The sequence below is a fragment of the Notolabrus celidotus genome, chromosome 18, assembly GCF_009762535.1.
Source record: "Notolabrus celidotus isolate fNotCel1 chromosome 18, fNotCel1.pri, whole genome shotgun sequence".
Classification (NCBI taxonomy): domain Eukaryota; kingdom Metazoa; phylum Chordata; class Actinopteri; order Labriformes; family Labridae; genus Notolabrus; species Notolabrus celidotus.
The window spans coordinates 3339544-3357547 of NC_048289.1; the positions used below are offsets into that span (position 1 = coordinate 3339544).

At 40.2% G+C, this 18004-nt stretch overlaps 3 protein-coding genes across 4 annotated transcripts in view; 1 reads left to right on the plus strand and 2 right to left on the minus strand.

The window, feature by feature from the left end:
- The window catches only part of uts2r2 (urotensin-2 receptor 2), a 58810-nt gene extending 58371 nt beyond the window's left edge, over positions 1-439 (minus strand). Inside the window, exon 1 of the mRNA XM_034707395.1 lies at positions 212-439. Coding sequence (XP_034563286.1) covers positions 212-279 — 68 coding nt within the window. The 5' untranslated portion in view covers positions 280-439. The remainder of the gene's footprint in view (positions 1-211) is intronic.
- hexdc (hexosaminidase (glycosyl hydrolase family 20, catalytic domain) containing) lies at positions 419-10731 on the plus strand. Of its 2 annotated transcripts, none has more exons than XM_034707394.1 (12): positions 419-812; positions 895-986; positions 1096-1211; positions 2847-2934; positions 3016-3180; positions 3267-3450; positions 6711-6782; positions 7405-7603; positions 7765-7926; positions 8014-8121; positions 10162-10251; positions 10341-10512. In XM_034707394.1, the coding sequence occupies exons 2-12, from the start codon at positions 900-902 to the stop codon at positions 10510-10512; spliced, it is 1443 nt and encodes a 480-aa protein (XP_034563285.1). In that variant the 5' UTR covers positions 419-812; positions 895-899. The 2 variants fall into 2 exon arrangements, with proteins under 2 accessions (XP_034563285.1, XP_034563284.1); XM_034707393.1 differs by having other exon boundaries at positions 422-816; positions 10341-10731.
- LOC117829741 (cytochrome b-245 chaperone 1 homolog) lies at positions 10670-17383 on the minus strand. Its single transcript, XM_034707396.1, has 6 exons — positions 17216-17383; positions 15305-15392; positions 15154-15195; positions 14882-15052; positions 14660-14804; positions 10670-11534 (listed from the first exon to the last, which is right to left on the minus strand). Exons 2-6 carry the CDS (start codon positions 15390-15392, stop codon positions 11366-11368), a joined length of 615 nt encoding a protein of 204 aa, XP_034563287.1. The 5' UTR covers positions 17216-17383; the 3' UTR covers positions 10670-11365.
- Positions 17384-18004: the final 621 nt, after the last annotated feature.

Consider the following 18004-nt stretch of genomic DNA (forward strand, 5'->3'; position numbering starts at 1 on the left):
TACTCTGTTGATTATGAATCAATCATTAATTAATTGCAGGTTCTTTATGAGGTCATGTTTCCTCCTCTGACTAACAGAAGCACATGTTTCCCCTTGTGTAGGTCTGTGATTACAGCCACACTCAGTCCCTGGTTTCAGCTGGACCTGTACCTGCACAGTGTGAGGAGACCACCTCTCTGTGGTCCACGCGTGTTCTGCTTCATCCACTCACCTTTTGATCTTCTTCTCTATCTCGGTGGCGTTAGAGCCCTGAGCGTTTCTCATCCGCAGTAACGCCATTTCAACTCTTCAGCTGTGTGCATGTGCAGGACGCCTTCAAACACCGCTCCTCTTACCTCCACTCAACATACCATACAGCTCACTGTCAACTAACCACCACCTGAAAATGCCTCAACTTCCGGGTGGGCGCGTTTCTGCACGCTGATTGGCTCTCCGAAAAGAAAGTGGCGCTGTCATAGGACCACGTTCAAGCCGCCTGCGCTCGACTGCAGAGCTAAACTGCAAAAACATTCACCTGTACCTTTCCCCCATGTGTGTTCCTCTGCTTTAAGATGCACACAATGTGAATAGAGTCATGTTTGAGTCCATCCATTGCTCTGCATGCTTCATGCCTGAAATCTAAGACCAGAGTAATCAACCACCCACCCTGCGCTGTGCACACAGTCTATGGCTATAGCATCGACTGGACTGGATGCTACAGCAGGAAAGTGGCCTACATAAGAAGGATAGATCTATCTCCACAGCATCCTGCTCGCTGTGGATAGGGAAGTCCTCTCTGTGATCCCATCTTTAAATCAGACTTGTTCTCCGCTGTAGGTGAGTCACTAATTATCCAACACTCATTAACACACGTGAACGCATCCTGTTACATTAAATGTCTGTTTGTGTTTTCAGGCAGGATGTCGTGCAAACCTTGGCCTAAAGGGAAGAAACTAGTGCATCTTGATTTGAAAGGTGCCCCCCCGAGGGTCGGGTACCTCCACCAGGTATGACTCTGTGCACCCTTCACTGTGATCAGGAACAGTCCCGTTACTGCCTGACGTTAAATCAATCATGTCCTGTATGCAGTCCTCTAATGTGTTTCTCATCCCTCAGCTGATCGAGTTCTTCTCTCAGCTGGGAGTGGATGGCCTGCTGGTGGAGTATGAGGACATGTTTCCTTATGGGGGGGAGCTGAAACTGCTGCAGTCCTCAGCTCAGCCTGTATACAGGTGAAGTGTGAGGCATGAACACAGACACTGATGTTTTCATTACTGATTTATTTGTTGAGTGTGCTTATTTTTATCTGCTGCATCATGTAATAAAATTATAGACCTTCCTGTTGAGTTATCTGACTGGTCATAAAACAGGCTGAAGTCAGTAATCCCTCTTTATTATGGGGCGCTGTTTGTAAAGTTGTACACACTGAAAATATCAGCAATAATTCTCCACATTTAACTCCATCATAAAAATGTAGAGTGAATTTTTAAAAGTCACTTCTTTTAAATCACATTTAGAGTGATCTTCTTCACATTTAATTTTGTTGTGAAAAATATATCAAGTTAAAGCCACTGTTAAATCCAAATGCTAAATCTAAGTCTAAATTTTGAATATAAATGTAATTGTTAAATATAAAACTAAATGTTAAATATAAATATAAATGTTCAACGTTAAATCTAAATGTTAAATCTAAATGTTAAAGCTGCTGTGAGGAACTTTTGTTTTGTATCGATTCTGGCGCCCCCCTGGTGGACAGAGTGATACCTCTTATTTCTTGTCCTATACATGCAAAAGTAGTGTTTTCAACAAAAGCCTCATCCTGTTGTCTTCCACAGTCAATTTTATCAGGCAATGTGATTATTGTCCATGAAAACAGTCAAATAAAGGCTGTTTCTGAAGCAAGATGTCCATCATGTGGTCTGACACCTACCCCCTCAGGGTGGTTTCAGACATTAAAAATTACAACAGAGAAGGTGTCAATGTTGCTGCTGATGGACTTGTTTGCTATTGAAGGTCATAAAGAGGCATCAGTATCATTTTCAGTCTGTTTCTCAGCCATTTCAAAACTCCTCACAGGGTCTGTAAATATAAATCTAAATGTTCAACATTAAATCTAAGTGTTAAATCTAAAGCTAAATGTTAAATCTAAATCTAAATGTTGAATATAGATATAAATGTTAATTATGAATGTAATATATAAATATAAAGGTTAAATTTAGAAGTTAAATGTTGCTCTGCCATCCTAAATATTTAGCTGATATGCAAATTCACACACTTAACATTTAACATTAAGATTTAAATTTAATATTTGTATTTATATTTAACATTTATATTTAACTTTGAACATTTATATCTATATTTTACATTTAGATTTATATTTAACATTTAGATTTAGAATTTGGATTTAACTGTGATTTAACTTAATATATTTTTCACAACAAAATTAAATGTGAGGAAGATCACTCTAAATGTGATAAAAAAAAAAGTGACTTTTGTAAATTAACTCAAAATTTTTATGACGCTTTGGAGATAAATGTGAAGAAATGTTACTGTTATTTTTTGGTGTGCACAACTACAAATGCAAATAAGACCATCAGCATGAAGAGCGATTGTTTATTTAAAACCCTTCTTCAGAAACAGCCTTCTTTACATCAGATAGTGACACATTTGACTGTTAAAAGAAAGCAGGGTCAGGGTTTGTACTGCATGCTCATGTAAGGACAAAATCATTAAAGAAACAAGGTGTACAGCTTAGTCCGGAGGGGTCCCCAAAGTGGACTCCAACCAAAGTTCCTCACAGGAGTTTAATATTTGATGTGTTATAAAATGAATTTGTTTAATAAGTTATGTCTACTCTCTGTTTCCAGTCGAGAGGAGGTGTTGTCTATGCAGGAGTTTGCAAAGTCTAAGGGTATGGAGGTCATCCCACTCGTGCAGACGTTTGGTCACATGGAGGTAAGGCAAACACTCACTGCATGCCGTCTGTGCTCAACATGCACCGTCTCTGTAACCTGCTGCGTCTCTTCTCCATCACAGTTTGTGTTGAAGCACCGGACTCTGTGGGGGCTGAGAGAGGTGCCGTACTGTGTCGGCACCCTGAATCCTCACAAGCAGGAGGGAGTACGGCTGGTGATGGAGATGCTGAGGCAGGTGGTGGAGCTGCATCCAGGACTAAAAACCCTGCACATCGGAGCAGACGAGGTAAGGTCTAGTCTCGGGTGAAGAGTGGATGCACTTTGGTTGTAAGTGATGTGCATTTTCCTGTTTCCCCTTTTAAATTATTTAAGGTGTACATCCTTGGTGAGGGGGAGGAGTCCAAGCTGTGGTTGGCCACACCAGGACGCACAGTGGAGCAGCTTTTTCTGAGTCATGTGACCAAGGTGGCAAGAGCCATCAAGAAGGCATGGCCACACATGAGCATCATTATGTGGGATGATATGATGAGAAGCATGAGTCAGGACACACTGAAAGGTAAGGGAAGAATACAGCTGGGGCTATATTTAATTCATCAATCAATCTTTATGTATATAGTACCAAATCCCAACAAATGTTGTCCTCAGACTCTTTCCAAACAGAGCAGGTCTAGACCGTACTCTATGTGTTATTATTAACAAAGACCCAACATCAAGACAGGATAAGATCCAGTCCCATCTTACAGACAGGACTCAGCCTGATCTCATCTTAATCCACCATGAGCAGAGCACTTTGCAGCATTTAGCAAGTTACAGTGGCAAGGACAAACTTCCTTTAACAGGCAGAAACCTCCAGCAGGACCAGACTCATGTTAGACACACATCTGCTGAGACCGTGTTGGAGAGAGGGATAGAGGGAGATGAAGGGAGAGAGAGATTTAGTGGTGAGACTGATAGTAGTAGTTGTAGCAGCTGGAGTCTGTCACGTCCACAGCAGCAGAGATCCAGAGGAACCTACGAGACAAGGGAGCTCAGGGACTCCAGAAAGGTCTATGGTTAGTAACTTTAATGGGACAGGGAGAGTTAAAGTAAGACACAGGCAGACAGAGGAGAGAGAGGGGAAGACAGGATCCAAGTGTGTCAGTCTAAGCCTATAGCAGCATAACTAAGAGCTGGTCCAAGCCTGATCCAGCTCTAACTATAAGCTTTATCAAAAAGGAAAGTTTGAAGCCTACTCTTAAAAGTAGAGAGGGTGTCTGCCTCCCGGACCCTGACTGGTAGATGATTCCAAAGGAGAGGGGCCTGATAACTGAAGGTTCTACCTCCCATACTACTTTTAGAGACTTTAGGTACGATGAGCAGGCCTGCATGTTGGCTTATAGAGGAGTAATAGGGCACGATGAGCTCTTTAAGATACGAAGGTGTCTAACCATTAAGAGCTTTGTAGGTCAGAAGACAAAGGATTTTAAATTCCTGGCAGTCTAGTTTGAAGTTTGAAGCCTACTCTTGAAATAAACTCTGCGTGTAAATGTATTAATTATTACTGGGGTCCAACCATAGACTGTATAAATAATGGACGTAGTATCCGTGACGTCACCCATCTGTTTCTGAAGCGCTGTTTCGAGGCCAATCGTTGGTGGGAGCCATATTGCTGACGAGCGATTGTGACATAAAGAGGCGGGCTTTGAGCCTCCTAGCCAACAGCTGCAGTGTTCCTGCCTGTCAATCAAGTCAGCTGTGCCTCTCATAATGGAATACAGACTGTGCCGGTCGAGAAATGAGCTATCCAGACTACACTTTTTTTTTGAACCAGGCTGTAAACATGTTTATTTCTGCTGTAAAGATCGTCTTCTTTGAATTGGTGTGTATGTGGTTTGCAGTACTTCCAGAGCCAGCCTCAAGTGGACACTCAATGAACTGCAGTTTTTAGCACTTCCACATTTGACTCATACTTTTAGACCGGAGGTTGCCGCTTGGGTTCAACATCACTTTGTGTTCAGAGAATACCACTTGTGTTTTTTATATCAAGCACGTTGACCCCACAAACATCAAAACTGGCTCCAGCAATGAAACAGTTAAAGTTGTCTTTTTAAAACGGAGTCATACAGACTAAAGGAGAAAAGGGGAATCCAGTTCAGTAGCAGGCTTTCATGCTGCCTTGAGTCTGACTGAGGTATCTTTTGACGTAACCAGGCAGGCTGTGTCCCCCCTGCATTAACTCATGGCATGCTATGCTAAGCTATGCTAACAGGCTACTGACTATCGAATGCAGAGCCAAGGGGGAATCCGTCTTCTCACAAAGCTCTCAGCCTCTCAGAAAACAGAGAAGAATACATTTTAAAATGAGACTCTCTTCAGAAGTAGACAAACAGCTCTCTCTTTACTTCTCTGTATGAGTAGTAGAACATCTTAAAGCCTGCTCCTCTGTACGTCCAGGGTTTAACATGTCTCTCTCTGTAGTTTGTGCTCAGGCTCTTTTAATAAAGATAAACCAGCTGCACACTCCACTATTGAATGAATGAATGTATGATAATCAGTGTTGGGAATAACGGCGTTAAAAATAACGGCGTTAGTAACGCCGTTATTTTTTTCCAGTAACGGGTGATCTAATTAATTACTATTTCAAACGTTACAACGTCGCTACCGTTACCGACAGAGAAATGTGGCGCGTTATTATGCACTGAAATCTAACAGCTCTCATCCGACCTGGCTCGCTCAGCCAGGCACAGGACAGGAGCTGCAAATAAAATGTTTGTTGGCTGTCTTTCTTTGGTGAGAGGGAGGGCTGACAGACACATAAGTAATGATGATTGGCTAAAGGTAGAGTACAATTTCACGTTAAGCCAATCAGTGCCAGAGTTCAGGTAGGTGGGTGTTGTTGTTTAAACCTCAACGCGCCGCCGCAAACAGCCGCACAAGAGAACTAGATGCAATAATGACGAGTTCGGAGCGGTCTGTCTCTCTCTCTCTCCCCCTCTCTCCCTCTTTCTCTCTCTCCCTCACACACATACCCACATACACCCCCCCCCCCCCCACACACACACACACACACACACACACACACACACACACACACACACTTGCTTCTCTCACAGAGAGCTGATATTCTAACAGAAGTTGAAGTTAAAGTGTTCAGAGTATATGGATGGTAGATAGATGAAGGAATGTTTGGGAGCTAATGTTTGATTTGTCCATGTCTTACTTTTCAGTTCTATTTTAAAACTGTTTACTTTTGCTTTGAAGAAAATACTTGAAGACCTACAGTTTATATCAATTGTCTGAAGCTGTGAGACAGTTTGATTTATTTAATTTACAGTTTTTAACTGAGAATGTTTTGTTGAAAATACTTGGAAGTACAGTTTATATCAATTGTCTGGAAGCTGTGTGATAGTTTTTTTATTTTACAGTACATTGAGCTAAAAGCACTTGTTGTGTTATTGTTGAAACTTTTAGTAGTGAAGAAAATACTTGAATTACGGCCTACAGTATGTCTACCAGTTGTGGTTTGAGGTCCAATAAATATTAAGTTAAATGAAGTACCCGTCTATGCTGTTCTACTCTATGCAACTGGCCCGTGAAACCCACTCAAAAATCTAAATTAATTTACATATTTGAAGGTTTTTCAAAAAAAGTAACGCAATAATTACTTTCCCAGGTAACTAATTACATTCATGAAGGAGTAATTCAGTTACTAATTCAATTACTTTTTGGGGAAAGTAACTAGTAACTATGACTAATTACTTTTTTAAAGTATTTTGCCCAACACTGGTGATAATATGTAGATTGTTTTGACAGTTTTTTTTCTTGTCTGTGTGACAGATAGCGGCCTTGTGGGACTAGTCCAGCCAATGTTGTGGGACTACACTCCGAACCTGGATGTTGACAAAACAGGTAATGGCTGAATTCAGTGGACATCCGTACTTTAACCCTCCTGTTATGTTCGTTTCTCTGGAACAGCAACAATGTTCCTGGGTCAATTTGACCCGGGGCATATTCAATTATCCAAAAGTGTCAGAACCAAAAAAAAATCCCAATACACATTTGTTTTAATCTAATTTTTAACTCCATTACTAACCATTTAAATCAAGATTTAGTCCATTGGTGTTGTTTAATTCTCACAGATCATGGTTCAATGAGGATAACTCACTTGTTTTTCATTAAAATCCATGTTTAAACTTTTTTTAATGTACATTGGAAAGCCCTAAATATAAATACACTAGTATTACGTGACATAGATTTTTGTTTATTTTATTTTAAATTTAGAATTTTATTTTTTTCATGAAGTGATGTTGATAAATTAACACCACACCTCTTCAGTCACATGCTGCAAGATTTTTATGCTGCATTTAGCAGGTTTGGAAGGCATATATTCCCTAAAATAGATTTTAAAAAGGGTCAATTTGACCCGCAACTTAACAGGAGGGTTAATATACAACTTAACACATTATCTAATAGGAACTGTGAACTGTGCGTCCTCAGTAGTGATGAACTGTGCATTCTGTGTGTTGTCCAGTATCTCTGTTGGAGAAGTACTGCAGTGCTGGGATGTCAGACCTGTGGACAGCCAGCTCCTTTAAAGGCTCCACCAGCGTCTACACGTGCGTGCCCAGCACTCAGAAACATGTGGACAATCATCTGCAGTGGCTGAAGGTGGCTGCTTCTTTATCTGCTCGTATAAACCTGCACGGCATCGCCATCACAGGCTGGCAGAGGTAATCTTTACTTTGGTTGAAGCTTGTATGGAGGTGTTGAGGATTTGAGTTACCTCAGGTCTCGGTACCTGTAAAGAATAAAGCTGCTTGTTGTTTGCTCCAGAAGTGTGTGTTTTATTTGTTAGTCTGGCTCTCATGTTTGCTGTTTCTCCCTCTGTCAGGTACGACCACCTGTCAGTGCTGTGTGAGCTGATGCCTGTGGCGCTCCCATCACTAGCAGCCTGTCTGCAGACCCTCAGTCGTGGTCAGCTCAGCGTGGAGGATCAAATCAAGCTCTCTGAGAGGCTGGGTATTTCCTCAGTGGAGGCGGAGGCCATGGAGAGGTGAGGCTGCTTCATCACTGCACTTCCTGCTCACCGTGTATCATGAATCTCACCTTTTTGTTTTATTGTGTTCCATGCGGCGTTCAGGACTTCTGCAGACAACTCCCTGTTCCCCGGGCAAAGACTTGCTGAGTTAATCGTGGAGCTTAATTCACTCCTGAACTCTGAGAACATCCGATTTTTTGAAAATGACATGTGAGTAATGAGCATCAATCCAAACATTCCAGCTCTAGTGCTTTTAATAATAGTTTGACACTTCCTGCTGGGAGTTCAATACATGCTAAATGTATTTCATGTCTAGCTGATTATGCTGATACAGATAGCTATGGGGCGCTGTTTGTAAAGTTGTGCACACTGAAAGAAAAACAACTTTTTTATCACATTTAGAGTAATATTTGGCAACAACATGTCTTTCTTCATGCCAGTAAAGCAAATTGAATTGAATTGAATTGAATATTTGTGATATTTTCACATTATTTTTGTTTTGAGAAATACATTTAAGTTAAAATCACTGTTAAATCTAAATGTTAAATGTTGAATCTGAATGTTAAATCTAAATGTTAAATCTAAATGTTAAATCTAAATGTTAAATGTTGAATCTGAATGTTAAATCTAAATGTTAAATCTAAATGTGAAATGTTGAATCTGAATGTTAAATCTAAATGTTAAATCTAAATGTGAAATGTAAAATCTAAATGCTGTATGTGAAGTATAAATGTTTAATATCAATCTAAATGTTAAATATAAATGTTACATCCAAATGTTAAATGTTGAATATAAAAGATAAGGGTTAAATGTAAATGTTAAATGTGAATGTTAATTGTTGCTCTGCGATCCTAAGTATTTAGCTGATATGCAAATTCACACTGCTGCCGAGCGGAAAATACAGAAATATTGATGAGTGCTTTGCACATTTTTCTCATTGGATTGCTGTATCCTTCTTTCCTCAGAAATGTAATGTTAACATTGTAGATGATGTTAATTTTTCTTTTTTTTAAAGTTTTGCAATTTGCAAGATGTCTTTTATATAAATACTGCTGAGTTAATTGTGTAGAATCATGAATACAGCGATACTGATATCCCAACCACAGTACTGACTCCTCCAGGTTACTAGCTGGACTCCCTGTTGTCCATGATGTGAATTGATTTAGCAGAAAAATGTTAGAAAGCCAGTTTTTGGAGGCCATTAAGAGATTTCACAATGCTCAGAGTCAATACTGACCCAGTCTATGATACGGACAAGCTTTTTTGAAATTGCTGAGTCTGTATCGCTTTTTGGTATTTCCTCTGGGCTGCAGTGTGAATTTGCCTATAAGCTAAATATTTAGAATCGCAGGACAACATTTAACATTTAGATTTTTACATGTAACATTTCTATTCAACATTTAGCATTTAGGTGTAGCATTTATATTTATATTTAACATTTAGCATTTAGGTGTCACATTTAGATTTAGCATTTAGATTTGACATTTAGCATTTAACATTAAGATTTGGATTTAGATATACATTTAGATGTAGCATTTAGATTTATATTTAACACTTAGATTTATATTTAACATTTATATTTGACATTTAGATTTATATTGAACATTTAGATTTTGATTTAGATATAACATTTAGATTCAACATTTAGCTTTTAGATTTAACATTTGACATCTAGCATTTATATTTAACATTTAACATTTATATTTAACATTTAGATTTAACGTGGATTTTAATGTATTTGTCACAACAAAATTAAATGTGAAAACATCACAAATATTGCTCTAAATGTGATTAAAAAAAAGTCACTTATGAAAATACACTCTACATTTTTAGGACATTTCAGTGGAGAAATGTTGCCATTATTTTCAGTGTGCACAACTTTACAAATGGAGCCCCATATCTAGCAGCTATTAAGTTTAACTTAACAGATGTCACAGTGAGCCTCATACTCTACCTTGGTAATTCTTTAAGCATCAAAAAATGAAGATGTTGGAATTCTTAGAAAAATCCAACATTTTTGTGTATTTAGATATTCAGGTGCTGAGACTGTTTCTTTGTAAGCTAGCAGGCACAGTGATTTCAAGCTTTGAATCCAGGAAGTCACTGCGCCTCACCAAATCCAACCCTGACACATCACTTCTCTGACTTTTAATCTGTGTTTTTCAATCAGTTACTTTTAGTTCCCCCTACTTTAACTCTTGGCTCTTGATGCATGAACAGCCTAACAACTTAACGTCTGCACGTCTGTAGGTTTGTACGAGGATGGTTCAGCCCCTACCACCAACGGAGGAAAATGGTGACTCCTCTAATAACCATGCAGATTCACAGCCAGGCATCAACGTAAGATCATTCCCACCACAGCCAAACTTATCGCACACTTACTCTCTCTTGTTTATAGCGACAGTCACAGTCTGGTTTCATCTCCTCAGGTATTTGACAATGCTACAACAGAAGGTGGAGGCTTTGAGGGAGGAGATGGTTCAACTTTACCCAGACTCAACTGCCCAGGAGTGGATAGAGGAGCACGCCCGCCCAGTGATGGCTCCTCTACAGAGGATAACAGAGGAAATCCGAGCCTGTGTGAAGGAGATGGTGCCATAGAGCGTTTGTTCAGTTCAGAATCAAACTGTTTCGAAGACTTTTATTTCTGCTTCTTGTATTTATCTTCAGTTTATTTAAGCCTCATTTTGCTTCCGAATAGAAAACTGTTGTTTGTGACTTGCATTGATTAAAGCAAAGTAAATATTTAAAGATGACATTTGCATACAAAAAACTTTATATTCCCAAAAATGTATGAAATAAACACAGGCGGTAAACTGAGATGACAAAATATCTTTTTTTAGTAGACCAACACGTAAAAACCTGAGATTCAGTCTTTGGTTCACAATAAGTCTGTGAATGTGGAGCGATGGAAGAGTCACATGAAGATCCTTAATACAGTTTGAACATGCAGGAGTCACGACTGCAGAGCGGGGAGGAATAATGATGCAGAAGGTGATCATGGGGAGGGTGGGTGGTCCTGGAAACCTCGGGAAAGCACTTTACATTGAACACATAAACACTCATTAGAGCTCAGTAGGAAGGCACAGTAAATCAGGAGTGTGTTCTCAAACAGTCATTAGATCCAGCCGGTTAAGGCTTGATGTCCATTTACAGACGGCTATCTTTACAGTAACATAAAAGATGAACATTTAAAGAAACCTTAAACTTGACGACACCAGGATTTGCTTCTACATGATTTGATTGGATGTTTTTCACCCCAGTTTAAACAAAATTAATAACATAAAGGTTTGAGTCTCTAAGCTGTCACCACCTGACGTATAAAAAGAAAAAGTCTGTGCAGAGACGCTGGAAGAGGTCTTTGGTGTTCCATGCACATGCTAACAGTATGATATGTAACGGGGGCATGATAAAACTGGATGCTCCCTAAAAAAGGTTGCAAGTCTCAGTGAGATCAGTGTTTGTCAGCTTCCTCCTCTGAGTCACTGCTGTTATCCAAAGAATCGTCCACCTCATCCTCTCCGTACTCGGCCTCTTCCTCCTCCTCCTCCTGCTGCCTGCGCTGCTGCAGCTCCTCCAGGCCCAGGAAGCGCTTCAGCAGTGAGGCCACGGCCTCCACATCACTGACGGAGAACAGAGGGGACAGAAGAAGATCTATTAGAACGAGTCGATGTGTAAAAAGACTCCAGATGCAAATATGTCATCAACTTAATATCTGCAAATGTGTCAGTGATGGTTCACAATACAACCCTTTTTCTCTGGATACCAAGAAAAGTATTCTTAAGTTTGTTGACTGATTTCTAGCTTCTTTAAAAGGACATTTAAGGAGCTGCCAACACAACACTTAAAGGCCCTGTGAGGAGCTTTGAAATGGCTGAGAAACAGACTGAAAATTGTACTGATGCCTCTTTATAACCTTCAATAGCAAACAAGTCCATCAGCAGCAACACTGGCACCTTCTCTGTTGTAATTTTTAATGCCTGAAACCGCCCTGGGGGGGTAGGTGTCAGACCAGATGATGGACATCTTGCTTCAGAAACAGCCTTTATATGACTGTTTTCATGGAAAATAATCACATTGCCTGATAAAGTTGACTGTTGAACACAACAGGATGAGGCTTTAGTTGAAAACACTACTTTTGCATGTATAGGACAAGAAATAAGAGATATCACTTTGTCCACCAGGGGGCGCCAGAATTGATACAAAACAAAAGTTCCTCACAGCAGCTTTAAAGCCTCTGGAAATGTAAATGGAATATGTAAATTTCACATAGAATATCAAAATGTAATGTGTAATCTAGCTTCAACACAAATCTGAGTGAAAATAAACATCCACAACTCTGAAGAAACTCTGTTCAAAAACATCTTATTTTACAGGTCAGAGCATTTCTCAGGACTGTGTGGGCGTGGCCTAACTCTTTGATTGACAGGTCAAGAGAGAGTTCACAGCCTGCATGTTTGAGCCGTCTGACTCTGAATCTAAAGACATCAAAACTCCAGAATCTGAAAATTATTCATTTATAATGGTCTCTGAGTGCTGAGTCACAAAATACTTCAGAACCAGGACTTCTATCATTTATTAGTTGTTTTGGGAACGTTATATATGTATATATTTTTGGGGGCTTTTACACCTTTATTGATAGTGGAGAGGACAGTGGATAGAGTAGGAAACCGGGAGAGAGTGGGGGGAATGACATGTGCGAAAGGGCCTCAGGCTGGAATCTAACCAGGGCCGCCTGCTACATGGGGCGCACAACTTAACCATCAGGCCAAGTCCGCGCCCCGTTTGGTGAAAGTTAGTGAACTGGTCCTGAGGAACTGAGTGGATCATATGCGAAACTTCTTTAGCCACTCGACCACGGCTCAACTAAACCGCGGCCCAAAGTTTCCCCAAATAGAAGAATGACAACAAGCTGTCATCTTCAGCGGAGGATGTTCAGACAGGGACACACAAGGACAGGGACACAAAGAGCAGAGAGACAGATATACAGACAGATTACAGGCAGTGCGTGATTAGCAAACAAGCTAACAGCGAACTAACGCTGAGCTGAGCTAGCTGAGACGTCAGGAGACGGTCTGAGTTCTGTGGGCGTGACTCAGTGTTTTCTTTATGATTGGTTATATCTTCATTTCATCATTGATATCCAAGTTAACCCCGCCTTCTTAAACCTAGTGTCAGAACTATAGACTGTATATATAATGGACAGCGTCGCTCCGCCTTTTTTCCCATTGTACGGTTTTGAAGCCAAAATATCCCGTTCCAGAACGCTGCCATCTTGTACATTTTCTGCAGCCAGAGTCTGCTCAGTAGAGAATTTGTGTGTTTCCACGGTAACAAGCTCCAACCCTACAGCGTACCGTCCCCAGGTCCTATGGAGTTTCCCTCTACAGCAACTGTCAATCAAAGTAAACCAAGATGTAAAACCCTGTTTTTTATCCTCTAATAATGAAAAAGAAACTTTTCAGAAAAAAGAGGACTTGAACTCAAAACAGTCAAATACTAACTACATATCACCACAGCATACGGATGTGAGAAACATTCATACCATGTGTAATTATCTTTTAAAGTTTGACTGCAGCCACATTCAAATGAATGAGGGAGACGGAGTTTTTCACCTATGCTGCAGCCAGCCACTAGGGGGAGCAGTTTTTGTGGCAGCCTCACTTCAAGCCGAGCCAGATGATGTCCATTTTATATGGTTTTAACATTATCAAAAACTTGACTGAGAATATTTCAAAAATGGAATAAAGTTCAGTTCTAATATCTTATATATATATAATATTCTGTACATGTGACTATAAGAAGAGAAAGGTTTTGTTGATTTGAGTTACCAGAGGCTTTAAACTATCATCTTTTAAGAATGAGACAGGATGTAGAGCTTTAGCATTGGTTTGACACAACAAGCCAAAAGCAAGCAATAAAAAAAGCGACGTGCAGTCTGTCAACTAAGTATCTCCTGTCTATACCAGTCACTGTGTTTGCTATCACTCCTTGGTTCTAGTAGATGTCATGACTGTGTGCTGGATTTCATCCACTTGTTAACTTCAGATGTGAGGCACCAGTCTGGCTTAGAGGTCTCTCCCAGTTTCCTGCTCTATTCTCTGTCCTATGCTCTAATCAAAGCCCCAAAATAAACTCAACTAAAATGTTATCTGTTTGGTAAATCAGTGACGGTGTAATATAATGTCAGTTAAGACAGATATTTCCTGGTTTGAGAGGTACAGCAGCAGTGGAGTGGAAGACAGCTGAGACTGAGCGGATGAATGTGTGAACTTTGAGGGTTTTTCTTTCTCTCTCTTCTTTCTCAAAGTCTCTTCCCGTTGCTCTGAGTGTTGTTGTATATTGGATGAATGAACTGAACTGATCTGAGAACTATGCGTTGATTTATTGAACTGTTTGAGTTGTTATTGCAGACTGGTGAAAGAAAAACCTGGACTGGAGTTTATGAACTTCCTGAAGGAATGTTTTTGTTTAAACTCTCTCTATCTATGTCTATTAATAACATTAAACTGAATTTACTGTGTTTGTTTGTTTGTTGTTTACTGTTGTTGGTTTGGTTTTTACAGTATCATACAGTATTGTCAGGTTTTAAACCTCACTGGCAGCTCGACGTGAGGTCACACTGTTACCATGCAGTGTTCAGAGGCACAGAGAACATCAGATCAACTGCACGTGTTTCTTTTTCACCCCAGATACCTGGACAGACTTTGTAATTGATGTGTTGACTGAGTTTAAAAATGTAACCCACCTACGGCTGCCCAGAGTGGCACTCTGAGTCAGTGGGTAGGAGAAGCCGGCAGCCAGGCGCAGCATCAGCAGGTAGCCCTTTCCCAAATAGCGGACCTTCTCTTCCTGGACGCAGATGTCACACAGCTGTGTCAGATCCAACACAACTGAAAGAAAGATACACGACAGGACGTTTATATACGTGTTATTACTAAAATAAAAGACTGCAAGGTAAACTACAGACCTTTTTCATGCCCCTTCCTCCACAACGTTAGGACTAAAGCATACAAGCTGAAACTTTTGAGTTCAATCTGGTTCTTGGTTTTGTCAAACACAGCTTCCTCCCATTCCTCCATGTTCTGCATGGCGACAAAGAGGCAGCCCGCCACGTAGAAAAGCTTCCACAGGAGGCTGTCTGTGTGAGCAGCACAAAGGGAGGGATGAGTTCAGAAACACAGGACACTACTTTAACTGTTGGTCTCACGTTGTTTGAAGGATTATGTCAGTCCACTTTACCTGAGCTGTAGTAAGCAGCGGCTAGGCCAACAGATGCTATACCTGCAATGGAAACGAGAGGCTTATTGGTGTGGATGAATCACAGAGACAGAGCAGAGATGTTTGAGAGTGCAGACACAGACTGTAGAAACCTTTACACACACAAACCTACCAACAAGGAGAGACCAGGACCGGACGCCCGGGGATCTCTTCAGGTGGAGCACGTTGATGTTGTGCTCCTCTACCGTCATGTATCCCATCTGAGCAAAGGATAGAATTTGAGAGTTCAAATTCACACTGATTTTACATTAACATGACACCTTCAAGGGCTGTTGCCTCACAGTGAGGAGGTTTCTGGTTTGAGTCCCTGGTCGGCCAGGTGCCTTTCTGTGTGAAGTTTGCATGTTCTCCTTGTGCATGCGTGGGTTCTCTCCAGGTACTCTGGCTTCCTCCCAGAGTCCAAAAAACATTCTTACCAAGTTGATTGATCACTCTAAATTACCCGTAGGTGTGAGTGTGTGCATGAATGGTTGTCTGTCTCTGTCCAGGGTGTACCCTGCCTTCCGCCCGAAGTCAGCTGGGATTGGCTCCACCCCCCGTGACCCCAAAGTGGTCAAGATAATGGATTGATGATACCTTAAAGGGCAACTTCACCCAAATCACATATCTATGTTTGTATGTATGCATTTAGTCGAGTAGGATCGAGCCGTGCTGACAAAGGTTCTAAGTTTCTCTTATAACTTCCAATGGTGCAAAACCAGGATTCAGGCAGACCTAAAGAGGGCACTAACAGCTCTGGGCTTAAGGGTTATTGACAACCCAGTACCAGTGAAGGGGGAGGCCTTGTTGAAGATAGTTTGACAGAGATTTTGGAGCATTGGCAAAGACATTTGGTTTAAGAAAATAGTTTGAATCCCTCAATTCACTGAACACTAACCCTGTCCGAACATTTAGCCATTCTAACCTGTTATCAAGCGAAGATGGGATCAGATTTTAGAACTCAAAGTTGGTCTCCTTGTTTCCTTGGTGATGTAACACAAAAGTAAGCGTGCCCCTGACCAACCAAACTAGCAGGAATTTGATGATAGCATTTCCTCAGGACTCCGTCTAACCCCTCCCCCCTCCCCTCGGAGCTCCTCCAAAACGACGCCCCTGCTCACATGCACGAGCGCCGCTGATTCACGACCATATGATGGTGACTGATTCAAAACCGGTCCTCAGCACATCGTTTGTGTTTTGCACTACATCAACTCATGTCTCACTCAGCGGTAAGAAAACACCGACACATTCTCATAGTGAAAGTTAAAAACACAAACAAACATGAAATGTGCGCTTTGCAGGAGGCGGGCAGAACGGCAGGATGGGATTTGATTGGTTTCATCATTTGGCTCCTGATGGCAGGGATTGGTTGGTGTTTTCCCAGGTTTACTGCAGCTGTAGATAGCAGCTTTTTTTTACCTCTTTTTTAAGAACACATTATGTATTGATGTCATCGGAACATAGAGATCATTTTAACCAGTATAACAAAAAGTGGATCTAAATCTGACTACCAACCCCAGCTTTAATGACAGTAATCAATGAGTCACATCTCTGACCAGGCAGGGTTCTACTTTAGATAAAAAGAACAGAATAAAATCTAAACCAAGTCCTTCCGTGCCTCCTATAAAGACATGTTTGAATATTAAATTAAAATAAATGTTATACAGCAACATCAATATCAAACAATGTTGCTTACTTAGAGATAACATTTAAATTAGGTCTACACAGACTGTTATAAATACATGTAGTATTTTATAGTATTTCAGTAAAAAAATGTAGTTATTTCCTACTTGAACAAATAGTCTGGGGTGAAGTCTGTTGACATGATGAATAACCTGATCATAATAAAGGAGGATCGTTTGTTTTGCTGCCTTAATATTTCTCTGTCCTCTGAACAGGTAAAGTCCACACAGCTTCATGGTGCATAGACCTGAGAGCACTGAGCAGGTTGAGCTGTCAGTAGATCATCAGGATGCTAATGCTTTCTCTGGTTTAAAGGTGTGTCTCTCTCAAAGACAGACACCAGACGCTTTCAATCACTTACCTTAACTCTTCTCTTTGTCTTTCTCGCAGATTTAGAAGTGAATGTGTACGAGGAAGCTCGTGCATTGAATTATAAGGAAGTTCTGCTCATTATTTTGCAACAACATCCACACAGCATTTGACTTAAATGTGTGATACTTCCTTCCTGGATCGGTCTGCTCTGATTGGACGGTCCTGTGGCGCGGCCTTCAAAATAAAAGCCTTGTTGTAAGACATATTGTGTAACTAACGGTGACTAACTGTCTTTAACATTTCAGCAATCATATATTAGGTGTTCCTCGAAAAGTATATTCCATTTAGTCAACTTTGTTAAATTCTCTCATCTTGTTTATTTTCTTGGTTTCATAAAACCTGTTGAAGATTAAAAAATGTAAGAATAAACTCACTAAAATTCCTTATGTGTTAACACGATGCCCCTAAACCAAAACAAGTTATAGTTACAGTTTCATTACTTCTACCAGACTTCATTTAGCCAGCACAATAGCTTCTGACAGAAATAGATAAAACAGATAATCCATATTCAAGATATAAGGATAAGGATTAGGGCCAATGAAAAGAAAGAAAAAGAATGAAGGTCAAATTCTTTTTTAATTATTTTTATTCTGAAGTCAAAATTATGACTTTAATCTCAGAATTCTGACACTAATCTCAGAATAATATTAATTAAAAAACCCTTTGACCTTAAAAATGTTTTTCATTGGCCCTAATCCTCTTCCGTCAAGATATAATAATAATAATAATAATAATAATAATAATAATAATAATAATAATAATAATAATAATAATAATT